The following is a 20,000-nucleotide window of genomic DNA, read 5'->3' on the forward strand; positions in this document are numbered from 1 at the left end:
CCTTTTCGGAAACACTCGCCGCCGGGGCAAGTTCTTTTGGCAATAGACACGCTAGTGGAAGGGGAAAGGGAGGGGATTGATTGACGGGGGGAGGGAAACGCACGGCGGGCCCTTTGGTAGCTGGAACCAAACAAATCGATAAACCATTCCCCGTTCGCGTACACGCCAGGCCAGCTGGTGAGTTATTACCAAAAACGCGGCTGCGCGGCAACTGCTTGACGCCAAAGATCATAACACAATTTCTCCCCGCTTTTTGCCTTTTAATAATCCGTGGTAAACCTCTGCGGAGGAAGGAACTGGGTTTGTGTGGCAAGGAAAGGCGAAGAGGAAGAGAGCGGCAGGGGGGGCATGCTTACCGCCGGCATCCGACGATCGCTGCGAGATGCCGCGCTTCATGTCGTGCTTGCCCATTCTGGAGGCCAGGTCGCTCGGGTATTGTTGCTTCGAGTTGCTTCGACGCTGCTCCTCGATACGCGCTGACGACGACGACGACGATCCGGTCCCGGAGGTCGACGGCTGCTGGTGCTGCTGATGGCTGTGGTGATGCTGCGGCTGCCGATGTTGCGGCGGCGGTGGCTGCGAGCTAGAAGTGCCGGGTTGCTGATGATGCTGATGTGCCGAAGATCGGGAGGAGGAGGATGAAGCGGTTGCTGCTGTTGCTGCTGTTGCTGCTGCTGCTGCTGATGCTGATGCTGATGAGGATGATGGTGGAGTTGGTGATGGTTGCGGTTGTGGACTCGGTTGTTGCTGTTTGTTAACTTTTCTCGGATAGCGTATTTTCCTTCCGAACCCTTTATTAGGGTACGTTCTATACTATCGGTTGGCTTTGCGTACCCAGTCTAGGTTAGTCTCATTGTTGTACCAGATACCTGTAGCGTAAAGAGAGAAAGGGAGAGAGATGGAGAGACCGTTAGAAAGAGCGGCGGAAATGATGGTCAAAACGGAAGTCTACCGGGAGTACGTGCGGAGTTGCAACAGAAATATTGAACGGAAGTTCCCACCAGGCAGAACTTGACCGGGGGTTGCAGAAATGAAAATTGATGTGCTGCCGGCAAACGGGGTGAGGCAACGCATAGTTTTGTGCTCTGCCGGTGCTCTTAACATTCCACGGATCACGAACTCCCACGGTGCACGCAGCACCGCAAGCGGGAAGATGATTGTTTCTACAGGATTCGTACGTATGCAAGTTCCGTCGACCAATCCGGCCACTCCGGCAAAACGGCAGCAGCTCAGCAGGATCCGCGGGATACAATTTCCGTACACTACTCCGGGTCCGGGTTAACGTAATTAATTAAACAATTGCGCAAGCAAGCGCGACGTGCCACGAGCTAGATTGTAGCGGACGCTTCCTTCCACAAAACAACTCTTTCTATTCTCGCCGGTCCATGCCGGGCGATGCGAGAAAATTGAAGTTTTCATAATGCTGCTGCTGCTGCTGCTGCTGCGGCCGGCCTTTCGCCATTTCGGTTCTAAAATGGCCAGCTTTCAGCTTCTTCGCGGTAGCGGCATTAACGGCTAATTTGCTGTGCCACCGGAGGATGGTGAGGAGAAAGAGGAACACCGGAGCGGGCCATTCATTGCCATGGTTGGCCGTGTCGTTGCCATGGTGAGTGAATCGGTTCTGATTCGTCTAAGCAGACCCACTGTGCACTGTGCACAAGGGGGTTTTTGCAGAGATTCGTTTGCCCCTTCGCACGACGCCCGGTCCGGACCTTCGTGGTCCGGGTGGCATCAGCCTGAAAGTCATGCCCGGTACCACCACCAGCAGCAGCCAGCAGCCAGCATCAAATGAACAGCAGATTGTGCGGTGGAGGAAGAAATTCTGCCACACGACCGTTTGCCAGCTTGGGTGGTGAAATGGTGCGCTACCCGACCGGTATCATGGTAACCAGTGTTTGTTCATGTTGAGCAATGTTTGCATTGAAAAATGATGGCGTGGTCCGGGGAGGGAGGCGGGTTGCCAGATTCTCTTTCGGTCGTTTGTTTTAAGTCAAAAACTGTAGGAAAAATTCATTATAGCAACAGTTACAAACTATTTGAGTTTAGTGGGAAATTATTAGACCATGTTTGTGAGGGGGTTTCTGTTAAGTAATAAAACAGTTTCGTGGAAACTCTGTCCCTGTTTGCTTAGATGGTTTACTGATAATGAATTGAGAAAAATACTTCCCTTTTTGTAAATTGTTTCCGGAGATCATAATATGTTACAATATTTCTCCTTTTATACGAATAATTTATAACGATTATACCAATATCGACATTCCAGTTGCAATATTGAAAGAAAATCAAAACATTTGTTGCAAATCTAATGCATAAATGCATTGAATCAAGGCAATTGAAAAAAAATGCGTGCTATCGATTTTAACAATGCCGGTTCTCAATTGATATCCCTTGATGAGATTTTTCCAATTGCATAAATGAACCACATGCTTGTTTTCATACGTTAAGTTGTATCACCGACACCGACCTACAATTCCTTTCCTGTTTTAATTAATTATCTTCCTTTTCGCTTCCTTCCGCATCCAATTTCGATGTAAATGATACAAATACTTGGTGCATTAATGTTCTGGTTCCGAGCGGGGCGCGGGAGCCACATTACAATCAACGGGTAACAGGGTAAAAGTCTCCGGTGCCTCGCTCTCCTAGCGCTTCCTAGCGATGAATCTTTGATATCGATATGCGCGCGATTGATTGCCATGCTTTTTCGCACACACCACCAGCAACACCACCACCACCACCACCGGGAGCCGGTGGATATTTTGCCGACAAGCTTCCATCATAATGGTCCCGACGAAAAACGTGACGATGTGCGGTGAAGGGTAGCCAGGAGCGGCCGGAAAATAGATCCCAACACCGGTCAAAAGGCGGCGAAAACAACGGCATTAAACGGAACCAAACATTGAGATTGATGAAATATTCAGCGGAAAATTCGTCGGTGGTGAAAGTGGAAGGAGAAGAAGCAGAGGCAGACGAGGAAGGGTGATTGGGCGGCGCAGCTCGAAATGAAAAGCGTATCAACTTTAAACAAACCTCGACTCGACGAGGGGGTGAGGAGGGATGCTGGGAGTTCCGAAAGCCGAGACCGGTGTGTGTGTGTGTGTGTGTTTGCGTTTGATGATTCAATATTTAATGCTCTCGTCTCTCTCGTGGGAAGCTGTTGCTACTGAAGCTGCCGCACCCTCCGCACACACCACCCCAGAGCATAAGCCCCACCGCGCATAAAGGAGAGAATGGCCAGCACATAGCGACACACACACACACACACACACATACAGACACAGTGATCTCTCTGGTAATGTTATTACGAAACCGCGCTACGGGCGCTTGACTCGCCCCTGGACTGTCGACAGCGGTTGTCATGCCGTCGGGCCACCGGAACGCCGAGGCTTAACCAGGAGGCGAAAAGGGGGGGAACCAACGGGTACGGGGCGGGAGACTTCAACAATTTCCACTTGATTTGATGTCCACTTGTTTCGAATCAATACAGAAGAGGAGGTTATTAGGAAGCCAGGATAGGGCAGGTGGGGGGGGGGGGGGCAGGCTGCGGTTGTCTGCAGGAGGCTTCAAGTGCTGAGCCCCGACTCCGGGTTTGCTTCTTGTTTTTCCCGCAGGAACAGCAACACTAAGGAGGATAGCCAGATAGCGAAGGGCCCGCGAAGTGTGTCCTTAACTTCTGCTAAATCTTCTGCAACCGGAAACCGGAACCGAATCCTATCGCTGTGTTGGTGTAATAATCCCGTTGTTGAAGAGACCTTCCTTTATTTAAGACTTTCTGATTCCGGGTTCTAATGGGGGTTCTCTAAGAGTGAAGAAGGGGGAGTGAAAATGTTGAAAAAAGCAACAAGAAGATGAGAGGAGGTTTGGGGTCGGTCGGTTGCTCCTCGTCGCACCACCAGCCATACGGATTCTTCAATCCAACGAACCGTGCTAAAAAGCCAGCAAAACGCTCACTAATCCGACGTGAAACTAATCTGACGGCTCGGCTCCAATCGATCTGTCAACCAATACATCGCCCGCTTTCGTTCTTACGAGGTGGGTTTGTGCTATTCGGCGTCAAAGCAAGCCGTGTGCCCATCGTACCACCATCATCATCATCGGCAGCAGCAGCTCTTCGTAGTGCAGGCTCGGCACCATCACCGGGAATCGTCGGCATCATCATCATCGTCATCATCTGCTGCTGCTACGGGACCGACGGGAAAAGACCGTCTGGAATGTCAACCCGCCAAGCGCGAATAGACAAACGAGGTCGCTCATACACACACACAGTACGAAGAGTGAGGAAAGGGCAAGGAAGTCGTCGGCGGTGTTTCCCGGTGGCGGCGGTGGTGCCGGTGTTGGCCTTCGCACCCGACCAGACCAGACGTTGTCGTGTGAGTTGCAAGAGAGAATCTCCAATCCGCCGTGATGGCAGATCTGGGTGGCCCCGGGACTCCGGGACCACGACGTTGGCCACCACCACCACCACCATCGATGGGAAGCGAAGCGACAGCGAGCAAAAAAAAACCGAAACGAAAAGAAAAGGAGAGAAAAGAATGAAAAAAGGAAGCTGGGAAAAACAGCCAGGCCATGGGATGGCTGCAAAGATGACAGCGAATCCGAACGAAGACAGAGAGCGAGCGAACGAGAGAGACAGAGAGAGACAAATGATGAGGGATGAAAAAAAAAATGGGGCGGGAGCACCCCCATGGCCTCCTTCGAGCCCGAATGGCAAACAAGACAAAAGCAGCAACTAAACGGCCAACAAATGCCATTGACAGCGCCATCCGAGGCGCGGTAAAACGGCGGCGGCGGCGGCTTTGGTGTGTGCCAGTGTCACACGGTGGCCACCAACCCCATCCCGGGACACACGCACACACACACAACCGGTGGCCGCGCCTGCTGGTACGATGATGACGATGATGAGGTTGGACGCTCGCGATGGATTGCAAGCGAAGCTGTGGCACTGAGCTCTCAGTGTCTATACATTCCAGCCCGCCACCCGTTCCGTTCCTCCGGATCCACGGCCTTCACCACCACCACCACCACCACCACCATGGCACCCCCCCCCCCCCCTTTCGGTGGGGTCGATATATAACAGGAACCGGAAAGAGCGTCCGCCGAGCGTGCAGTAGGGCGGATTGGACGAGCGCTAAGTATTGTTTCTTGTTTCGTCGCACTTCCTCTCTCTGTTCTCTCTCTCGCTTTCTCTCTCTCTCTCTCTCTCTCTCTCTCTCTCTCTCTCTCTCTCTCTCTCGCTCTCTGTGTGGCGCTCTGATGTGTACACTTATTTGTCGTTGACTTGTCGTCCGCTTTTCCTTTTTCCCATCTTCGTCATTTAAACGGATGCTGGACCACCGCATTCCTCGCCCGTTCCCCTTCGCTACCGGATCGATCCTCCGGTCGGTTGGGGACTACATCATCATCATCATCATCATTCTGTCCTCCGCTCCTCGCTCCTTCTTCCCTTTCGTCTTTAATTTTCTCCGCGATGCGCCCGTTTGAGGGAAGCTTTTGACGGAGCTTTCCCGCTTCCAAGGCATTTATTGTGTCCGCGTACCGGGCACACGCCGAAGGTACACATACATACACAACCACGGACTGCCTGGTGTGTGTGTGTGTGTGTGTGTGTACGTGTGTGTGGGTGCATCTCATAGCGCGTCCTTTCACTCCACGGGATGGTACACCAATTAGGATGGTTCCCGTCCGTCCGTCCGACCGTCCGTCCGCCCGTCCGCCCGTTGTCCTTGTTTTCTTGGGCAGTGAAGAGGACTGCTGCAAGAATATGGTTCTCGTCGCTCGAGCTCTGCTGCTGCTGGCAAAGTGCCATTCCGCCATGGCTGTTGGAGAAAGGATCAAAACCCGGGACCGGCACCGGCACCGGCACCACCGTCTACGTCGTCATTCCGGGGGCTGTCTCTGCTCATTTCTCAATTCCTCACGGCCCACCGTCACGACATGCAGGCTACATGCTGGATGCTTGTGGATTGTGTCCTTGCAGCGGTCCCCTCCCCCCCAAAGGAGCTAACGTCCTTTTGCGACAGCAGACACCAGAAACAAGGACTGGAATCAATTGCAAGTGTCTCCGGTCTTTTCCGTGTCTCGTGTGTGTCTCCTGTCATCCGGTTGACGAATGACAGGTGTGTCAATGTTTCATACTGTCACACCTTTCCACCGTAGACACGGAACACGCCGGTTGTGAGGTTATGTGATTACGGTACGGTATTATCAAAGGAAACACTAAAATGCAGCAGCAGCAGCAGCAGCAGCACAGGTACCACTTGGCTCCGGGAGCTTAGTGAACCTTGCAATGGCACCGGCACCGACACCGGCAGCAGCAGTTTCGCTCGGAATTAGCAAGGATTTGACACGCTCTGGGGTGGCTCTTCTGTATTGTATGATTTGCGGTGCGGTGCGGTGCACGAGATGTGCTTGGCGCACATGCTGATGCCGTGTGCGGGCAGGACTTGCGTTGCGAAAATGAAAATAATCAGCCGGCGCACACACGTTTACGCCGAAGGTGGTGGTGTGTCAACCCAAAAGCCAACCGAAAGAAGCCGAAGCGTGCAGTGAACGTTCGTTCGTTCAAAGAGAGCACACACACAGCACAGCCATGAGCGGATTATATTAATTGAATCATCCCTCAAAACACTCCCGTTGCCCTTTCTCTTCAGGTCAATAATACTTCGGGCGAAGCTGTGGACTTGACTCTACATATTGCCGCTGGTGTGCGCGTGGGATTAGCAACAGTCACCGGTGGCACCAACCGGTGGTATCTTCGCTGCGAATTCGCTGCAATCCAGGCATGTCCACAGCAGTAGCAGCAGCAGCAGCAGCAGTGGCGGTGAAATCTATTAATGATAAATATAATTTTCCTTCCCAGCAGCGTGAAAAACCGCGACAAACCTGACCACAACATCAAAGGCATCAAAAGGTGGATGAAAACGTGGTCCTGCGTGTCTCCATCTTCGTCCATGGTCGACCCTGGATGGAAGCCCTGGATTATTATGGCTGTCCAAAATAGATGACACGTTCGGACCACGAAAAAGATCAAAAAAGGGGTTTTCCACCATCCGATGGAAGAGGACAACAGCCGAGTTTTATGAAGGTACACCCCGGGGAGGTGGGGGGCAGCGATACAAAGACCGATGACCATCGCAGGGCAGTGATGGCTGGTCAGTGCTGGAAAGCTTTACTGCCTTGTTCCTGCTGCTGTTGCTGCTGTCAAGTTGCTTGTCACCACCACTAGTGGTGGGCTGGTGGTGAGCCGGTGGGCGGTTTTGTCACGATGTCCAACCCCGACAGGATGGTGCTCGTGTGTTGTGGATGTGTTACGATTATTGCCGCTCGATCGACGGCTTTACTATCTTCCGCACGTCACCACAACCACCATCTAGCGCCACCTACCGTGGCCAGGGATGGTTCGGGTTGGTCAAGTTTTAATATTGTCATCGCCCGGCAGAATATGACACTTGGTCCGAGATTGTCTACGTCATACGACGCGCTCCCCCCGGGGGTTTTGTGGTCGTGGAGCCTTTTGCATGCGGACCGTGGCATGCCGCATGGTCGGCCGCACTCTAATGAACTTTATTGACTGTGGAAGTTGTGAAGGAGCCAGCCAGCCAGCAACGGGGGCGAATAGTCCGGGGCGGGGAGAAAAGGGGTGGGAAAACATAAAAATCCCTCCCGCAACAGACACCCGAACCTCTTCCGAACCTCCTCGCCAGCGCTAGGAACCAGCAATCCGAGCGAAACATCATAACGACGCCCTTCCGGTGTTCGTGTGTTCGTGTGTGTGTGTGTGTGTCTCAACATCATTGAGCGCTGCTGGAGGCTGCTGATGCTGCTGCTGCTGCTGGCGGGTGGATTATGTAATATTCGATCCTTTCAGTGGCCAACCAAGAGCCACGTAGAGAGAGAGAGAGAGAAAAGGAAGGGAAGGATGGGCGGACGTTGAACATTTGCACGGCTCATTGACACCGCGAGCGATGACAGCAGCAACAACAGCAACAACAGCAGCAGCAATCGACAGAACGGTCCGGACCGTCACGAGCACGCGAGCTTCGGGAATGAAGGAGCTTCCGTTTGGTGTTCTGGATCCATTCACCACCACCACCACCCGTACCGCCAGCACCACCAACACCACCAACACCACCACCATTCGTCAATTCATTCCAAAACCCGTGCCAAAGCCTAAGTATAACCTCATTTCGGGGCTAATTGCGAAACCGCGTACCACGGGCGGTGAAGTGGTGTGGTGTGAGGTGTGGTATGAGGTGTGGGGTGTGGCCAACACCAACACCACCACTAGCACCACCCCGTTGCCCTGGTCTTATGGTGAGCCTTTGGGTGAGCGATAAAAATCCTGCAAATGCTGCAAGGTGAGCTGCTGCTCCCGGGACAGGAATGAGCGGGTGGGGGATGATGATGGGAAGAGGTGGTGGTGGTGGTGGTGGAAGTGCGCGTGAGGTGCGAAAATTATGAACACGCTTTCGCCATAAACGACGGCTTTTAATGGTTCACGCCGTGGGGGTGTCGGCGTGCTGCCAATGCTGGAGCCCGGGAGGAGGGGGAGGGATGACAACCGGGGGCCACGCAACTCCACCACCGCCACTGCCGCACAACACTTTGAAATCGAAAACTAATTGAAGCGGAACTGGCAGCCTCCGGTGTGTTCGGTGACCAAAGAACCGCACGCAGAGATAGAGAGAGAGAGAGAGAGAGAGAGAGAAAGGGAGAGCGTGCTAGTATCACCATACAGCAGCCTTTGGTGTTTGCAGATTAAATAGGAAACAGCTCTGAGAGTCTGAACCTCTCAGTCCCCTCCGTTGGTCAACAGAAAGGGGTTGGAAGGCGGGCGGGCGGGGGTTGAGAAGTTTGTGATTAAAAGTGGCCGGCTAAACATCATCATCCAATGGGTCCGATGGGTTGAAACAACCTAGATCCGGCCTCCCCCTCCCCCATCAGGGAAACTGACTTTTACTAGTTTGAGGTTATGGCAAAGTTATGGCCACCGGCAACTGGCAAGTCCGCCTGTTGTCCGGCACCTTCCCGATGATAGAGCTTCGATCCAAGTCCCCGGCTCCAGTCCTGGCCTGACCGGGGTTTCCCTATCCTTTTACTCCCTCCCCCCTCCTCCGGTTCCTTCTTGACCACTTGCCTTGTTGTTTTTTTCCCCCGTTTCGTTCGAAATTATGTTTGCGAAACAGTCGAGGCCAGCATCCCCGACCAACCGTCGGCTGATCGGCTGCTGCGAGGTTACTTCAGGCGTCAAGGTGCACAGCAAACGCTACTGTTTACGGGAAAGTTTAATTAAAAAATAATGTCCTTCGGTTCCAGTCCCGGCCCCGGCTGTCTTCGGCTGTGCACGGTCGAATGGTTAATCTATGAGATGGTCTGCCTGCCTCTCTGCCTGTAATGGCTGCCGTAATGGAACGCCGCCGAAGAACGGCAACATGTTTGTTGTTCAATTTGCAGGACCTACTTTGATTTGTCGGTTCCAAGAATGGCCCGGCCCGGGGAATGGCGAACCGAAGTAGTGGGCACCTTGGGTGAAGAGCAAGTTTTCTTTTTCCGACAATTTTTTCCAACAATTTTTTCCGACAATCATCATAGCAACCATAGCTAATGAGTCAATATCGATTGTGCGCTGAGAGTGTCGAGCGTTTGTCTCGTCTCGTTTCGTGTGTTCGCAGTTGTTGCTTTCTGGTTGCTGGATAGTTTGTTCGAAACAAGGTCCGTTGTTTTGTGTTGTTGTGTTGTGTGATTTATAGCATCAAACTCTCTGTTTTCGAGTGTGGAACGAAGAATCGTCGGATCATTCGCATAAACCAGAATCCATTTGCTGGGCAAATAGGCCAGACGCGAAGCATAGTATGGACCGGCGCAGATTGAAGTGAAGTGACGGTATCGACATTGATTGCAAATTGCTGCGTGCTCGGTGGAACACGACACGAAAGGTGGAAGACACTTCCGTGGCGGTCCATCAACCATTCATCGATTTTGGCGTCTGATAAGTAAGTAAAAATGGTTAAAAAAAAGTAGATTATGTTTGGGGAGCAAAAAATCAACATTCGACCAACGGTTACTGTGTTTATTTAAGATAGTATTATGTTCCATCAATTCCTGTAGTCTTTATATATGGCATTTCAGTGTGTATTTAAGTTTCTTTTTTTCCAAAAAGTACGATTTATACAAGCTATTCAAATTGAAACACTATTCCTTTTCCGATTGTACTTATCGGAGGTATCAGATATCAAAGGGAGCGCCCAAAGAAACACTCGCTCGCCTGTACCTCAAATGCGTTCAATATTCTTTCCTTGTATCCTTTCGGAATGCCGCTCTTCAATTGATTATTCAACCGGTGACAATACGGCAAACCGGAGCTTGAACCGAGGGTCTTCACAGTAGGTCTTCTCGTTTCGTCGAATGAAAGTAAATTTGATGAGCGTTTGATGGTAATAAGACGGCCTCGCACACACACACACACACAAATAGCATGGAAGGCACTGCAAGTTCTGCAAGTATACATTCCCTTCCCTCTTCCCGGTGTTCCCCCCGGTACACAGCCACCACCACCGCAGGCCAAGCCAAAGTGGAGCTGGAATGTGACCTTTTCCAATTTTCGCCATTCCACGGCCCGTCGCCGACAACGACGACGACGACGATGACGACGGAATGGGACCGGAACGGAAAGGATTCTGGCAAAGCATTGCCTGCATGTCTGATGGTCTGTGTGCGTTCTGATGAAACCACCGACGGGAACGGGAAAGTCGGAAGCACCAGCCATCAGGCGCCAGGTGCCTTGGAGCAACAGTTTAATGAAGCACGATGGCCATACCATACACCAGGCACACACACACACCCCGTGCACACCACGTTATCGCCGTGCCGCACACCCGTTTCCGTTTGCTCCGTTCACAAAACCATGGCGGCGCCTCATTTCGGTACCGCTTCCTTCGGTTCTGCTTCCTGCCTGCTTCCTGGCTCACTGGCTGACTGGCTGGCTGGATGGCCTAAATCTGTCGCCAGCGGAGTATGTGCTCCCGCGTGTTCCATTAGCAGTGCCCTTCTTTTTGCCCCTCCCCTTCCCTTTTTGAGGTCGACTATGGCCGGCGGAAGGTGTCACTCGTACGCCTAGTGGTCAGTACATACACCGAACGGGCGGCTACTGCCATATTGCATCGTCCACCAGGCGTTCTTTAGGGCAGAAAAAAGGCCATTCTGCCATGGTTCTGGCCACACGGGGGCTCTATGTGTGTAACCAGAGGCACACACTCTGTACAAACGAACGGACGGAGTGATAACTTCGTTATGCGTTGTTGGTCCGCACCCTGAAGCTCCGCGTTCACCGTTGGTTTGACTTGCTGTTGCTCCCGATGATGATGATGATGGTGGTATGGGGTGCGTTCCCTCGGCACCGGACCGACCGACCATCGAGGCAATGGAGGCAATTTTGGTTCCCCGTTCCCGACGGCGACGACGACGACGACGACGACTAATCAGATGAAGAAGTCGACGACGAAGGCGACGAGCGGCGCGTCAATAAGCACACCTTTCAATAAGATTCCTTCCTACCCACCACGGGCACGAGAAAAGGGGTGGCAAAGGGGAAAAGGGAAAAAGAAGCGGGCAGAAACCGGAATACCGGAAGCAGAACGGATTCCCGGCGGCTGTGGCCATCTTGTTGTTGTCCACTGGCACTGGCAATGAATTTTGATCAGACGCTTCACGCTAACGAATGCCTGCGAATGAAGCTGTCGGAGAAGGTGCCGGCGCTGGCTGGTACCATCTATCGCATTATGTGTGTGTGTGTGCCGGTTGCGTGGGTTAAATTGAATCCCTTTGCCGGGCCCGGGGTACTACTCGCCGGGTCTCTGAATCTCTGCTCGCTCGCGTGGTTTGATCCACTAACGCGACCAGAGAGAGAGAGACCCCCCCGCCGACCTGATGATGCTCCAAGGATGGTCCTCGGCCCCACCGAGGCGTTCGTGCTTTGAAGATATTTGAAGGGAAAGGGGCGTACCGTGCAGAACCCCTTTTTACCGCGAACGTCACCACCACCACTCTGGCCGCGAGACCGCGCACGTCGTCCGCCGGGGTGCCATTTCTATCTAATTTCGGTTTTCTTGGCTTAACCCCCAGAACCTTTGGTTTCGGTTGGTGCCGTCTGGGTCTGGGTCTGGGTCTGGGTCTGGCTGCCAGCATGCACGCCCCATGCCTACGAAAAGGTCCCCCAACTCAACCTCCCCCCTCCCCCACCCCCGCGCGCCAGAATGTTATGCGATGGAAAGGAGTACGCGCTTAGGTGCGATGAGGGGGGGCTGGCCTGTCGGCTTTTCGGCTTTTACCCCCCCCCCCCCTTCCGCCGGGTGTACCTACCGCTACCTTGCATACCGGGTTTTTGGCATCTGAGACCTAGGCCCGGGTGGGGGTGGAGGGGTCTACATCCGCTTTATCGTGCATCCGACATGCTCGCGAGCAGATAAGAACCCCCGGGGCGGATAAGAACACGATACACGCGTGTGTGCGTGCGCCCGTGTGTGTGTGTGCCCCGATTTGCTGCCCCGCGTCATCACCGCGTAATTGCAGAAGGAGCAGAAAGGGGTTTTAGGAGGGGTTCTGGAAGGCGCATAAAGCTTCATGCATTATGGAGCGGATCTCCGGAGGTTGCCACCTTCACCCCTCATCGAGTAGTGACCGCTTCTGCTGGACCCCTTCTGCTGGAAGGGTCTCACTGGCCCTTGCCGGAGCCCGGGCAGCTTCGGGACGGACAGGAGAGGACAAACAAATCACTGGAGAGAGAGAGAGAGAGAGAGAGAGAGAGAGAGAGAGAAAGAGAGAGAGAGAGAGAGAAAAGCGTAAAATGGACCACAAAAAAAAGGACCACCAGCGGACTTAGTATACCCTTCGAGGGGTGTAAAAAGGGTGAAATGATGGCAGAAGGGGGCAGACATCCGGCCCAAGGATCGACGTGGCGTCGTGGACACTAAAAACCACGCGAAACGCACGGAGTGACGTGTGCCGGACGGGGGGGAAGGGAGGCCGTGGGTTAACGGAGCTTTCGGTGGATCATCCTCGTCACGACCACGACCATCATCATCATCATCATCATCATTATCATCATCATAATCAGCGTAAAGGAAAGGTCCGGGATCATCTCGGGAACTCGGACCCCGGGAATGTGCCATCGGATTGCTGCCATCTCCTGTTGGGGAAGGGGTGGTGGTGGAGGAAGGAGGTGCGGCCAATGCGATGCGTCGTAAAGCAATTCGCCGTCACCATCGGAGGTCGAAGCATCCCCCCTTCGGATTCTCACACCCCCCGCTTTCTCCACCCGTGACTGATGGCACTACAAGAAGGAGGATAGAGGGAGGAAAAGTGGGGAGAAAGGTGGAGGTGAAGCGAAGGTGCGAATGTGCCCGAATGTTTAATGCACCCGGGGGAAATGATGCCGTGCCGTGCCGTGATCTTCATCGAGCCCGGACTACGACGACGACGACGACGACGACGACGACGACGACGACGACGACGACCAGGACGGGCGTGGAAAGTCAAGAGCCACACACAGACACACAAGAACTTCCTCCCCCTAATACACACACACACACACACACACACACATAGAGGATGGTGGAAACCGAAAAAGTCACGCCGTCGTCGTCGTCGTCGTCGCGGCGCGGCGCGGCGCGGCGCGGAAGCTGAAAGGACTTACTAATCATCGCGGTGAGGGCGCTGGTCCAATGTCTTCGTGCGCGGCTCGGCAAAGAAGAAGCGGCTGTGGCAGCTCAATCCGCGGGTGTAGGGGACGTGCGGGTTGGGGGTGGCGAGGGGTTGGTCGCCTTCTGCGGGTTCCTTCTTCTGCTTCTCCTTTTCCTTCTTCTTCTTCTCCTCCTCGGCGTATCGTGTCTCGCTGCAAGCCACAGACACTCTCTCACCAATCTCGCACAGACGCGCACGTACGCACACACACACGCGCGCGGACACTTGCAAAACACTTACGGCACACACTTACGGGCACACACACACACGCGCACACACACGGTTTGGTACACCTCTGGAGCAGGTGCTGGTGATGCCGGGCGCGGTAGCTAGTGTCGTCTCCTGATGGGAGTAGCCGCGATGCTGTTCCTGATGCTGCTGCTGCTGCTGCTGGCGTTGTTATGTAAAGTTGCACGCGAGCACTAGACCAGACCGGGAGTTTCCTGGAGCTCGCACGCGCACGTCTGCACGGCTCTGCTAGTGTGCTAGTGAGGACGAGTAGGGACGCGGGTAGGGGGATGGGTATGTCCTGTTGGGAGCCTCTCAAGTGGCTACAGTTTTCGCGCGAGGATCTTCGCGTGGACGCGCTACTTCTTCTGCTTCTTTGTGCTCGAGAGGGTTTGGAGTCGCGTTTGGGATAGTTTGGATCCCGTTGGTTTCTTCTTCCCCCTTTTTTTCCCCTGAGGATGATGAGCGATATTGGGTCTTCTTATTAGACTTCTAGGAATTTTACTGCTTCTGCTTCTTGCTGTTAGTGAAAAGTGAACGACTTGGCGCCTCCTTTGGTCGTGGTCTCGTGTGTAATCTTTCCTCGACGTCTCGTCTCGTCTCGTCTCGTGGTCCAAGTAGCCTGAACAAATCTGGTGATGGAGCAGGCGTGTGTAAAAGAGCGAGAGAAAGAGAGAGTGAGGGGTGTGGAGAACGTGGCGACGACGACGACGACGGTTTCCAAGTAGTGATGGCGGCTAGCGGCGGTGGCGGCGGTGGCGCTATGGTAACGCCAGAGAAAGACTTTTCACCGCAACAACGCGCCTGCACAAAGACCGTACACACATACAAACGCACACGCACCAACGCACACACACACACTCACACAAACGGACACGCACGCACGTACAATCAATCCGGGGATGTTTCGGAGACCTGAACGTTTCCCGTTTTCCTTTCGCTTGGCGTGGCTGTGCTCTCCTTTGCTGCTACTGATGCTGCTAGGCTTATGCTGCTAGGTTGCTATGACTGGCTGGCTGGCTGGCTGGCTAGCGGGCATGCTCCAGCGCGCTCGAGATGCGGGTGGAGGGGGGGGGGGTCGACAGCACCTTCAGCGTGACATCCAGCTAACTAACGGGGCAACGGGGCAACGGATGGGAGCGAAAGCACAAGGCACACACATGCACACAGACAGACAGACACACGCACACTCACTCACACACACGCACACAGACGCACACGCACGCACGCACGAACGCGAACACACGGCGAAGAGCGAAGTGGTGCTGCTGCTGAGCGAAGGAAGAAGGATACACGTCCTTAGTCGAGACCGTGGTGTGACTGAACGGGAAATTGGGTTTTTCATCCAGCGTAGCCCTACACATTCAGCCTTTTTTGCTGAGTTGCTCCACGCAGCGAGCATCCCTTTGCATCGTTGGCGCTCTCAGCGGTCTCCATCTTTATCTCCGGGAGAGCGAGAGAGACGCACATCTACTGCCGCTCCGGAGAGAGCTGAAGTCACGCACACTCTCTCGGTCACAGCATCACAGGATGCTGCTCCTTGATCCGGCTTTGGCGCCGAAGCATCCCCATCGTAAGCCTGGTTGTCCTGGTTGGAGAGGCGTTGGGAGTACTCTCGTCCTTGCTAGCGTCCACAGTTGCAAGTCCTTCTTCGCTGATTGGGAAGGACGCCAGCACAAGGACCTCACCTTCTGCCACGATGGAGGCGCTTGGTACGCGTTTTCATTTCGGGATTTGGAATTGCCCGTTTTGGCGAGGGGGTCCTGATCCTTGTTAGAGCGAATCCTGAGAGTCCTGACTCAAGTTATGGACCCATTGGCCGTAGCATGACCAAGTATTGCAACTTTTTAAAAATCCGTATTTTTTTCATTTCTGTTTCTATTAATAGAAAACATTCACAGGATACTAAAGGGAGGTTCAAAATTAAGGAAAAATGTTAATATTAAATTATAAATTTGATTTTTCCATTTCCGTTTTTGAACACCGATCCGCGCGTAGTTCGGAAATAGTTAAAAAGCTCGAATTTCTTTTTTCTCTAATGAGCGCCCTCTAGGCAGTGAGCTTAAATCGAGCAGGTCCCACTGTCAACTGCTCGACGACGGAAAAATGTGTGGAAAAACCGATGGGGAAAATCTTTTCACATTTTTCCTTGAAAGTTGACCCTTTTTTAAGTATCCAGTGAAAGTTTCAGACCAATCGAGCCAGAAATGACAAGTTACATGTTTTTTTTTAAATCTCAACGCCAATGCGTTATCTTCGTTATGAGCGTTATGAACGGATATCTTTGAGGAGTTAAGACCTCAAAGGTCTACGCCATTCCCGGCAATGATGTGATAAAAATGAGATATGGTAACGAACGAACAAAAAAGGACACTCGGCATCGTAGAGTAATAAGTATTTCTAATTTTATTTTAACATCATTATTTGCCGATCGCTTTTTGCACAACCACACACGGTCTCTGCAAAACGCGTACCAACACGTGCATCATCGACTCTCTCCCACCAAACTATTTTACACACACACGCACACACACACACTTACAAACGCCGTCGTTTCCGTTAGGTTTCCGTTTAGATTCCTTTGCTCGATAACATTCGTCTGCCTTACGGTTAGTATCTCGTGCTGCTACACTGCTACTGCTATTATGGAACTAACTTAATTTGTACAAAATGGCGTATAAACGAAGATGAATCATCCGGACGAAACTAGGTATTTATATAACAAACCAGCAATTATAAGCGTAGCGTATATGATCATGGTGTCATCCTTGTTGTCTGACACCCATACGGGGCTGGCCGACCCTCATCCGGTCCGTTTTACGCGTTCCTTTTTCCCTTCTTTCCATTTTGATTTCTGTTTTGTTTGTTTGTTACTTTGTTTGATTTTTCCTTTGAACACATTGGGTACTTGTTGGTTGATGGTTCACTCTCTGTCCCTAGTTTGCTGTCCTGTTTGGGTCCCTAATAGAGTCCTAACGTAATCTAGTCTCCAACCGCGTACCCGAAGCTCTGATTATCTCCGCCAATGATGTGCTTCGCCATTTGCCGTTATGGCATCATTGCAGAACGCAACAGCGAGCCCTATAGCCTTGTTGCGGTGCGGCCGTATGCAGAATTGCTTTTCTATTTTACAGTTGATCACAACGCAGCGTCCACAATGCACTTCATTCCCATCAAACCGATTATCTAAAGCTCGTTTCCGCCATTGTGGACAAACATTCCTAGGATATCCTCTTTGAGAGACCGCGTGCCGATACACAATGAAGTTTATTTGCTGAGAAGGAAGCGAGGAAAGGGAAAAGGAGTGGTTGGGTTCAGTGCATCTTTTGGTGCTGGTGGTTAATTGTTTGAAATTTACATCTTACAAGGTACGTCATTCAGATCGTTCCGATTACATTGCACTCAATCCGCTTTGCTTACCATTGCGTCTGATCTGAACTGAATGCTTCCTAATAGCATCTTGTTTGGATGATGTTTTTGTTATAACTTCCTTTTCTTTTCCCTTATATGTCAACCATAGCGCTACCATTTCGGGTTTCACCTTTATCGCTATATCTCGTGTAGGCCATGTCTTGCTAGACTGTAAGTCTAGTGTTGGCGTTCTTCATTAAACTAACAAATGAGTAAAACGGAAACAGAACCCTCGGTTAGTTGAGTTTGAGCAAAGACGATAGAATCGATTCGCATCAAACCAATCCAAACCACCATCACGAGCGGTTTATGTACAACGTGGTGAGTGTCTGGCTCCCCTAGTTGAGCTAAACGCAAATGAAAACTTAACAAAAAATCTAACAGAAAAAGAAAACGACAAACGAGCTGCATGTAAGCATTAAAAAAACAATTTTATACAAAACGTTATGCAAAGCATAGCCTATACGAAGTGGGTGTTGTCTTGAGCGGAAAAAAACCCATTGGTGTGGAGTAGTTGCTCCGACTTATGATCACGAATGGTATTTACACGATTCACTAGCAATATTGTGCATACGTCCCATCTTGCCCCTTGCCCCGGGGCATGCTATGGACCTTCTACTCCATTTTCGTTGCCTGTTCCTATTATTGCCGCTTTCGCTTGATGGGTTCGCGCTCGCTCGATTTTAGTTTTCGATTTGTTTTAGGGTTTCTCGGGTACTTGATTAGAGCTTGTCTTGACCGTTCCGCTTACTGGCTGGTTTTGTGTTACCCCACTATCGGTTTGTTTTGTGTAGCTTTTGATTTTCTATAATGCTTCTTCCAAACATGCTAACGAAGACTATGTTATTTGCGATTAATTTGTATAATTTTACTCGCACGCTGCTATGCTCGTGCTGCTACGCTACCAAAGTGAGAGGGGGATTGCCGTTCCAAATTAGTATGCTGCTAGTGTGTAAGCCTATGTTTCTTTTAAATTTTTTCTTAATTTTCAATTTTTGATCCATTTGCTACATATGCCGGCTTAGCTGAATGGAAGTAGTACTACGGGTTATATGTGCTTATATGGTCTGCGCGCATGCCAAATCGCCTTAAACTGAAGGTGCCTAGGTACGATGATGGATCTGAATGGATCTCTCTACTTTACAGGCGAAAATGAAGGAGTTGTACACGTGGCTGCGAACCACAACGAACTAGCAAATACGCGGAACTCGATCCGGTACATTCGCTCTCTTTCTCACTTTCCGCTATCGTTCCCAACCCCATACTCGATACATGTCCTTTCCCTAATGGCACTGCGATATATCGTCTAGAGTCTACACACTATCGGTTACGATTAAACCCCTTAAACCCACTAGTACGCCATGCCACGAATCGACAGCTCTGTGTTGATGCAGCTGCCTTTATGAGTGCATGCCGCTTGAGTTCTAATAACCGTTTGCAAATGGTTGTTTGTTTTGTGCCAATCGAGGAAGTGAACAAATTAAGATACCACTACAAACTATATTGTCGTCACGTATGTACACAATGCTACTGGATACGGTTAGGAGCTATAGATTATCGCTATGCGTTCGCGTACTCTCGTTTGCGGCGATCGCACCTAACCGAAAGCTGAGAAAGAACCTTGCACCGAGCATCACAACGAATAACTAAACACCAGACCTCGGTCCGCTTTGCACCCGTCGGTTTTTGATAGGCAGCGTAGTTCTTTGAGAAGAAGGAAGTTGGAGCTGTTTCTACACTTTACAATTACGCTGATCGGCGGGGAAATTGTGAATTAGGAGAAAACAATATTTACATAGATAGCACAAGCAGTACCAGGGGAACACGCAATGCGCAACGTAACGCTCAGCCGGGAAAGTTGATCGAAGAAAGATAGAAAGGCACGCCAACAAGTGAAGAGACTGTCGATGTAAGGCGCTCCGGATCCTGAAGAAGAAGCGCAACCGGCCGATCCGGCATCGGCAAACGTAGCTCAAAGATAACTGCAACCATTGGCGTTTAGTGCAGAATGGCAGCTATTCCTTTGCTAGCGTTTGTTTCTCGGCCGTTCAATGCTGCTTATCCAGGTTACACGATTTCATTCAGCTACCACATGAGATCCGCATTCCGATTGTATCCGGATCCGGGGCGGAGGGTTGTAAATGGAAGGTTCTACTATTGCCAGCAGTTGGTGCGACTTTCCTCGATTTCTGTAAAAAAAATTGAAAAGCATCGATTAGAAATGAGCATTACAATGCATAAGGAAGAATCGTGTAACAATTTCTAATGGTACAACGCTAAGCAACAATGTACGTATCGGCAAGGTTTTCATTACACTTTGGAAATCACGATGACAATACGACGATTGTCGATGTAGAATACAACCCCAAAAAAGAGATATCGGCTTGCTATTTAGCGTTTAAGTGTTTCCTGATCTGCTAGCCTGATACGTGCAAGATACTCTTCAAGTGGCAAGTCCGCCGACGTGCCATTCTTATGCTTGCTTTACACAGAACCACAGAAAATGATTCTCGTCGTCGGCACAATGGTCCTTTCCTTTTGAACGGTTCTCAGCCACTCGATGATACTCCAAGACTCCAATGACCTTTTGTGAGAGGTTGGATTAGTCTAGGTGTCAGTGTCCCAGA

At 51.4% G+C, this 20,000-nt stretch overlaps 2 protein-coding genes across 7 annotated transcripts in view; both read right to left on the reverse strand.

Moving 5' to 3' along the window:
* The window catches only part of LOC125948205 (uncharacterized), a 20,046-nt gene extending 4,795 nt beyond the window's left edge, over positions 1-15,251 (reverse strand). The window contains exons 1-2 of the mRNA XM_049674040.1: positions 13,688-15,251; positions 357-869 (exon numbers count right to left, since the gene is read on the reverse strand). Of these exons, the coding sequence (XP_049529997.1) occupies positions 357-411 (55 nt within the window). The 5' untranslated portion in view covers positions 412-869; positions 13,688-15,251. The remainder of the gene's footprint in view (positions 1-356; positions 870-13,687) is intronic.
* Positions 15,252-16,345: 1,094 nt separating this feature from the next.
* Positions 16,346-20,000, reverse strand: part of LOC125948167 (forkhead box protein O) — a 60,847-nt gene continuing 57,192 nt past the window's right edge. For all 6 annotated transcript variants that reach the window (XM_049673973.1, XM_049673977.1, XM_049673974.1 and 3 more), the window contains exon 11: positions 16,346-19,562. The gene's annotated coding sequence lies outside the window, so the exon portion shown is untranslated. The remainder of the gene's footprint in view (positions 19,563-20,000) is intronic.

This window comes from Anopheles darlingi, chromosome 2, assembly GCF_943734745.1.
Source record: "Anopheles darlingi chromosome 2, idAnoDarlMG_H_01, whole genome shotgun sequence".
In the NCBI taxonomy this organism is placed as follows: Eukaryota; Metazoa; Arthropoda; class Insecta; order Diptera; family Culicidae; genus Anopheles; species Anopheles darlingi.